The sequence below is a fragment of the Fonticula alba genome, assembly GCF_000388065.1.
Source record: "Fonticula alba strain ATCC 38817 unplaced genomic scaffold supercont2.1, whole genome shotgun sequence".
NCBI lineage: Eukaryota > Rotosphaerida > Fonticulaceae > Fonticula > Fonticula alba.
This window is the reverse complement of record NW_009242971.1, coordinates 2,565,061-2,572,399: the sequence shown is the minus strand read 5'-3', so window position 1 is coordinate 2,572,399 and position 7,339 is coordinate 2,565,061. Positions and strand designations below refer to the sequence as shown.

The 7,339-nt window shown below is 70.8% G+C and overlaps 1 protein-coding gene across 1 annotated transcript in view; it reads right to left on the bottom strand.

Annotated features, from left to right (window-relative positions):
• Positions 1-22: 22 nt before the first annotated feature.
• H696_00558 (hypothetical protein) overlaps positions 23-7,339 on the bottom strand; it is a gene marked incomplete at both ends in the record, with an annotated part of 17,998 nt that continues 10,681 nt past the window's right edge. The window contains 9 exons of the mRNA XM_009494434.1: positions 23-1,524; positions 1,598-1,674; positions 1,788-1,900; positions 2,009-2,175; positions 2,402-2,532; positions 2,631-2,790; positions 2,891-3,030; positions 3,154-5,714; positions 5,849-7,277. Coding sequence (XP_009492709.1) covers positions 23-1,524; positions 1,598-1,674; positions 1,788-1,900; positions 2,009-2,175; positions 2,402-2,532; positions 2,631-2,790; positions 2,891-3,030; positions 3,154-5,714; positions 5,849-7,277 — 6,280 coding nt within the window. The remainder of the gene's footprint in view (positions 1,525-1,597; positions 1,675-1,787; positions 1,901-2,008; positions 2,176-2,401; positions 2,533-2,630; positions 2,791-2,890; positions 3,031-3,153; positions 5,715-5,848; positions 7,278-7,339) is intronic.

The window sequence follows — 7,339 nt, the reverse complement described above, 5'->3', positions numbered from 1 at the left end:
GCGACTGCGGTCGTGCGCCGCTTCACATTGTATAGTCCAGCCAGAAGAGGGGAACCACGCGCGCGGCGCCGGTCGGATTGGCCAGCCATACGGTGCCGGTGGCCAACATCTTGCTGGCCACGCGCCAAGCCAGGTCTCCGGCCTGAGGCCCGGCCGAGGCAAGTTCCTCCACCCCGGGGCCAGCCCCGGGGCCGGCGAGCACCGTATTCGGGAACCCAAGCATGTCCGACCCGCCGGCCCATGGGGACATCTCCGGGTGCCGATCGGCCGCCGGGCGCAGCAGCGATGAGGCCACCTCGTGGAAGGACCGGCCATGGTCGCTATCCACCGCGCGGCCAAGCCACAGGAGACACACCAGCGCGCTGAAGGCTCCGGCAGGCGACTCGGCCACCGAATTGCGGCTTGCCACTGCCTCACACAGCCCCGGCCAATCGGACCAGGCGAGCCGATGCGCCGAGGAGCCATGTGCCCGCCGAGGCCGGCGACTGGGCGCTGCCAGGCGCTCAAGAATGTCGGCATGCCCGCCGGCGAAGGCCACCCGCAGGGCCGGGCTGTGCCGGCCCCCGGGGATGTCCGCCAGCAGACGGCGGATGGCCTCGGTGCTGCCGGCTGGCCGCGGCGAGCCGCGCAGCACCCGTCGCCGGATTTGCTTCCCCGTCCCAAGTCCGACCAGCGAGCAGGAGTCCAGGAAAGCCTGGCAGGCGGCAGCCACTTGGGCATTGGCCCCGGGGCCAGCCGACCAGCCGGCACGAAGCCCAATCAGCTCCAGGCCCAGGTGCGGATCGCGCACCGGCAGGATGCCGGACGGTGTGGGCGAGGCACCAGGGCCCGGCTCCTCGCCGGCAGCGATCGCCGACGCGGGCGGACCGTCGGCCAAAGCCGGCGGGGCCGCCAGTCGATCAGCCACCTGCTGAGCGGGCACATCACCCGGGGCCGGCCAGTCTGCCAGCTCCAGATCACGCAATAGCGGGCTCGTCAAATGGCCCGGCTGCAGGATGTCCAGGTTCCCCACAAATTGACTGGCCAGTTGGCTTGCCAGCGAGGAATCCAGGCCGCCCATCAGCGGAGCCGGCATGCTATTTTCGAGCGGCGCGGCCGGGTTGCCGGGTTGCTCCGGCACGCCCGACCAGCCAGCTGCGGCCGGCGCGCCAAACGACCGGGACCAGGGCCCTGGCGCCTGGCCGGGGGCCCCTTCGCCGGAGGAGGTCGCCAGAGAGCCGGTCCCGGACGCCGGCGAGCCGGACGCGCTGCCGCGCACCGAGCAGAACCCCGGCGTGCAGTTGATGATCTCCGAGAGACTGGGCAGAAGCCGACGCAGGACCCCATCCGACCGGGGGGCAATGGCATAGGGCGTGCGCTTGAGGCGGATTTTCCGCAGAGCCGCCAGCGGTCGGGCATGCATGTGCGCCGGGCTGCCGGCTTCGGGGATGAGCGCCAGCGTGGCCGAATCGGCCACGGTGATGCTGCCCACGGTGTCGGCCACCGGTTGCAGCAGCTCCACCAGGCTGCAAGTGGGCACCACGTCTGAGGTACTGGGTCAGATTCGAGGGGAGATGCGCGGAAAGGGGGCGGGGGGGGGGGGGGGGGGTTGGCGCACCTGAAAGGGCCAGTGACTTGACCAGGTGCCCGGATGTGCGCCACAGGCGGCCGAACATGGTCGGGTTGAGGGTCCGCCTTCGGATAGGAGGGGAGGGGGGAGGGGGGAGAGTAGTCGGTGAGTGAGGCCCGGGGGGAGAGGGGGTCAAGAGAGGGGAAGGACAAGTGCAGCGGGCAAGCAAAGAACACACCACTCGGCATCCGGCACCCGGCCCAGCTCGACATGGAGCTGGAGGGCTGATGTGACGGAAGGTGGGGATGCGCGAATTTCCGTGACAGGTGATCCATCCAGCCCGAGGAAGGTCTGCCGATGCACCATACAGGAGGGTCAGCACTCGGAGCGAGACAGGCTGGGGGAGCAAGAGGATGAGAAAGGAAAGGGCCGCTTCCGGCACTTCGGCCTGAGACGCACCAGTGCCGGGAACATGTCCAGGTGCACATATTTGAGGGCCGCGCAGTTGGAGGCGGAAAGCTGGCGCATATGACCCATGTGCCAGGAGGGTGCATTGTCCGGCTCGCCAGGCAGGGATAGAGTAAATCCGCCGGAGCAGGGGCCCACCACGGCAATCGGAGTCTCATCTGGCGACGGAAGGTGTGTGTGTGTGTGTGTGTGTGTGTGTGTGTGTGTGTGTGTGTGTGTGTGTGTGTGTGTGTGTGGGTGGGTGCGTGTGTGCGTGCGTGGGTGTGTGAAGGAGGGGGGGGGAGGCATCAGCGGCTTGTCTCGAGAAGGGGAAAAGGGGCCACAGGTCTGTTGCAGGCCGCGAGAAAGCCGGGCATCGGGGCCCAGCTGGGACATGCAACGCACTGATGATCAAGGATTTGAGGAAGGACAGGGAAAAGGCGCCGCCACCGCAGCAGGCCGGCGCTCCGGGGTACTGGCAGTCGCACAGGCGCTCCAGCGGGTTGGCCGAGGCGATGAGATGTTCCAGGCGGGGGCTGTGCTGGCCGAGGGGGTTCATGAGTATGTGATCCAAACACCGGGGAACGGGGCAAGGGAAGGCAAGAGGAAGCGCGAGCGGTGCAGAGTCACGCACAGGCGCTGGATGTGTCGCAAACTGGTCAAGCAATTGGCGCTGATATCCAAACGGCGGAGCTGCAGGAATTGCATCTCCCCTCGGAGGCACAGCGAGAGGATGCCATTGTTGGAGGCGTCCAGCTCGGCCAATGCCGGGCAGTGTGACATGATCAGGTCCACTGCGCCGGGTCGGCCAGACCGGGCGGAAGAGGGCGCACGGGAACACCCTGGTCAGTGTGGCTCGAGAGCAGGGGGACACATGTGTTCGGGCACACGCACGGGGGAAGACACCGTCCAGCTGGTTGTTTGAAAGGTTGAGATTGAGTAGCCGCGGGAAGGCCGGCTGGAAGGCCCGGCCGCCGGCGTCCGGGTACGGCATCAGCTCCTCCAGGCGTGTGCGGTCCAATTGGATGGCAGAGCTGCTCGAAGGGCAAGCGGGCGGCGGGGTTCGGTATTGTCAGTCGACAAACGTGCCGGGCACGCACAGGCCAGCAGGAGACCGGGCAGGGTGCTGGGTGCAGGATGGTGGTCACCGGGCGTACAGATCCAAGAAGGCCAAGTTCGCCAAAGAGCTGTCCTCCGAGGGGGGGCTCAGCACCCGGGTGGGCGGTGCCGAGGAGACCCGCTCGGGGGACTCGTCAGCGGCTGCGCTCATGGTCAATTCGCCAGGCGAGTGGGCGCCCCCCCGGAAGCTAGTGTCGTCGGGGGAGCCCATGGCCGCAGCCGGGGCGATGGCTCGGCCGGCGTCGGGTCCCAAGCGAATGACGGTTTGGGGGGTGCCTGGCGCCGCGTCGCGGGCCGGAGTGTGGTCATGGCCGCCAGGGCCCCCGGGAGGGGGGGTGTCCTGTGTGACGAGCAGCGAGTCAAACATGCGGAAGATGAATTGCGCTCGCTCAAGCAGATCCCCAACCGCCGGCGCATCGTCCCTCGGAGGGGCCAGATCGGCCCTGCCAGAGGGCGGGCCAGAGCCGGAGGCCGAGAGGGCGGCTGGCTCCGGCACCGGGCCCGCGTTCGTCGAAGCACGCGCACGGGGGGCCCCCGCAGCAGGCTCCCCCACCGTGGCCGAGGGCAGGGCAGACCTGTCCAGGTGGACGGGGAGCGAGGCGGACCGGGCCAGCGGGGCGAGCTCCAATGTGGCTGCCGGCGCATGCGCGTGGGTGTCCTCGGACATGGGAGCAGGGGTGGTGGCCGGCCCGGTGGCCAGGGCTGCGGCCGGCGCACCGGCCGGCATGGCAGCCGAAGGCCCGGCCGGAGGCGAAGAGCCGGGCGACACGAATGCTGTCAAAGGCGGCCGGGGGGGACGACTGGCGTCCGCGCCGAAGCGCAGCACTCGCCCGGTGCCGCCGATCGTCGGGGTATGCAGGGCCGACAAGTCCGCCGGCCTGAGGCGCCCGGGCCCGGCAGGCGTCGAGGTGGCCATGCCACTGTCACCGGCGCCGGCGTCTGGCCCGAGGCGCATGGTGCTCTGAAGTCGCGGCACGGCCCGGTGGGCCACGCCACCGGTGATTCCGAACCCGGTGAGGTTCGACTGCCAGGTGACTCGTGTCACCGGCGAGGGGGTGCCGGTCAGCTGGCTCAGGCCCGGCTGCAGGGTGTAGTACGAGTCCCCATGCCGGGGGGTGGTCGGCGCGAGGGCCGCCACCGTGGAGGACCTCTGCGGGTGTGACTGCGCCAGGGACACGGCCGAGGACACGGGCTGGGCTTGGCCATCCGGCGCCGTGGTTACCGGAGAGGGCATCACCGGGATCCGGCATGCGGCCGACACCCGGTCTGGAGCCGGGGCCGGGGCCGGGGCCGGGGCCGGGGCCGGGGCCGGGGCCGGAGCCGGGGCCAGCTTCGCCGAGGCGGCTGCCACCTGGGCAGGGGGCTGCGCAGCAACTTGGGCATCGGGCGCCGCGAGCAGTGCCGGCTCGGCCGCCGGTGTGGCCATCGCCATTGTGGCCGCTGTGGCCGCTCCGGCCAGAGCACCGGCCATGGCCCGGGCGAAACTGGACTCGGGCGCTTGCACGCTGCCAAGCCACCGTCGGGCATCGACCGACGGCATCGCCGACTGGGGCTCCGACCGACCGGGGATCCTGATGAGGCTGGATGCCAGCTGCGACCGGGGACGCGAGCCGGGCGCGGAGATTTCGCGCGTGGCCTCGGCCCGAGGAGCCGCCGGGGCCGGGGCAACCGCCGGAGGGGCAGGAACCACGGCACTCGCCGGGACAATCGGAGCCACAGTGGCAACAGCTTCCGGCGCAGGAGGACCGGCATCTGGGCCACGAGCCGGGAGTGGGGCAAAGGTGGCCGACGCCAAGGACAAGGCACTGGGGGCGCCGATTTTGGAGGACAAAAGCGCCGGCGGCGAGCGGCCCGAGGCCAGGGCAGAGGCGGCAGCGCCGGACCCCACCGGGGCCGAGGCCTCCCCGGCGCGCAGGCCTGCCACAAATGACAGCTCGTCCAGGGGATCGGTCTCCTGGGCCACGACGGCGGCATCCGTCTGACGATTCATGCGCCGGACGAATTCGGCGTCGTCGGAACCGGCCGGCCCCGAGGCCGCCGGGGCCATCGCCATCGGCAGATCGGTCTCCAGCAGGGCCGAGGCCAGCTCACGATCGGCCACCGGGCCGGCGCTCGGGGCCAGGCTCGGCTGCAGATCCGGCGACGCCAGCAGCAGGCCCAGCTGCTGTGGCGAGGAGAATGGCGAGACAAAGTGTTCATCCTCGAGCTCGGCCTCTGGCCCGGGCTCCGGCTCCGGCTCCGGCTCCGGCTCCGGCTCCGGGGCTCGGGCTGGCCAGAGCCCCGAGCGACCATAGGCCTGGTCCAGGGCCAGGCGCTCGTCAGTCCCCGGAGTTTGCCGGAGACTGCGACTGGCTGCCAGCGACAGGGTCACCGGCTCGGTGGATGGCATGGCCAGGGCCGCACCAGGCCCGGCCGGTGTGATAAAGGCCCCGGGCCGGTGGAATCCCGACGGCAGGGGCGTATTCAGCAGCCGGCCCGCATCATCCGGGCTTGTGTGCAGATCTTCATCCAGCCCCAGGACCGAATGCCCCTCGAAGAGACCGGGGCCTGGGCCGGCTGGCTTCGATGTTTCGGGCTCCGGCGGGGCCGGCAAATCCCCCTGTCAGCGGGCGGAATGTCAGTCGCCACAAGGGACCCCAGCAAGGCAAGAGGCGACGGTGGGGGCAACGGCAATGGCAGCGGCAACGGCAGCGACAAGGTGCAGGGAGGGGAGGGCGAAAAATAAAAACATACAGCAAGGGAGGTCTTGCCTCCGATCAGGGGGGACTGCTCGTCCAGTTGGCTGACGGCCAGGGCCAAATAGCGGCCAGTGCGCGAGACAAAGGGAGCCCGGCCATTGGTGGAGGCGCCGTGGAAGGACGCCTCCGACGAGGAGGAAACATCGCGTACGGTGGCCAGCGAGCTGGTGGCGGGGCGCCGGGCCGCCGTCCCGGGGGCCGACGTTGCCAGCGGGCCAGCCGGCGCCGGGGCCCGGGCCCGAGCGTCCGCCGATCCGGCTCCCTGTAGCCAGGGCAGCGGCGGGGTCTCGATGAAAAGCGGCCCCTCAGAGTTCGGCACCTCGAGCGAGAGCTCAGTCAGCGACTCGAGCCCGGTTGGCCAGTCGGCCGCCGTCAGCGCAGCGGGAATGTCGGGGGCCATGGAGGTGGCAGGCGGAGCGGCGGCGGAGCCGGCCAGGGTGTTCAACGACCCGGGGCTGGCCAGCAGACCGGCAAAGGGATCTGCCAAACTGGCCCCCGAGCCGGAGGTGGCCGAGGGAGCCGGCCCAACCGAAGCAGCCACGGAGGCCTGCGAAGCCGGGGGAGCCACAGTGGTAGAGGTGGCCAAGGTGCCCGACATGCTGGAGCCCGGGCGGGCAAGGACACTCGTGCCGGCGGGCGGCCGGGCGACAGGAAAGATCGAGGGCACGGCAGGGGCTTCCGGTGGCTGCTCGGGCGCTGCCCGCACCGAGGCCACACTGCCTGCCGGACCGGGCGGCGCTGACGCAGCCGGTGTCGGGACGCTCGATGGTAGGGAGCCTGCTACCTGGGTGGGTGCCTTGGCCGCAGGGGTCGCGGTGGCCGCCGCCGTCGGAGCGACAGCCCCCACCGAGGCGGCCGACTTGGCCAAGCTAGGGCCCTGGTTCCATCGAGAGGCCGGCGGTCGGGAGAGGGAGAAAAGACCCGAGTCAGGGGGGGCAGCGCCGGCCGGTGGGGCCGTGTTCGGCTGAGCGGCCGGCCGGCGGGAGTCCCTCCAGAGGGGGCCCCCAAGGACCGACCGCTCGGCTAGCCCGGAGGACTCGGCCATGCGCGCGGCCCGACCAGACACCGCCAGGGGCGAGGAGGTGCGTGGGAGGACGGCTGGCGACCAGCCAGCTCGCGAGCCCCCGAGGCTGGCACTCTGCCGGAAGAACGCCTGTCGACTGGCCACCGGGGTTCCGAGAACGGGAGTCCCGGTTGGCGCTCCACTCGGGCCGAGCAGGCTCCCATCCGACAGGTTCGGCGGCGTGTGGTCCTCGGCCAGCAGGGATTCCGCCAGGCCGCCACCAGGCCGGGGAATGGCCACAGCCGGCGCCGCGGCAAACGGCTCGCCCCAGCTGGAGGGCATGCTCCGGGGGAAGAGATCCGGGATCGCGGCGACCTCGACCAATGGCCCCGGCATGGACCCAGAGCGCATGAATTGATCGCTGGTTTGCATGAACGACTGGCCCTGGGAGTATGTGTGAAGGTGCTGCTGCTGCTGCTGCTG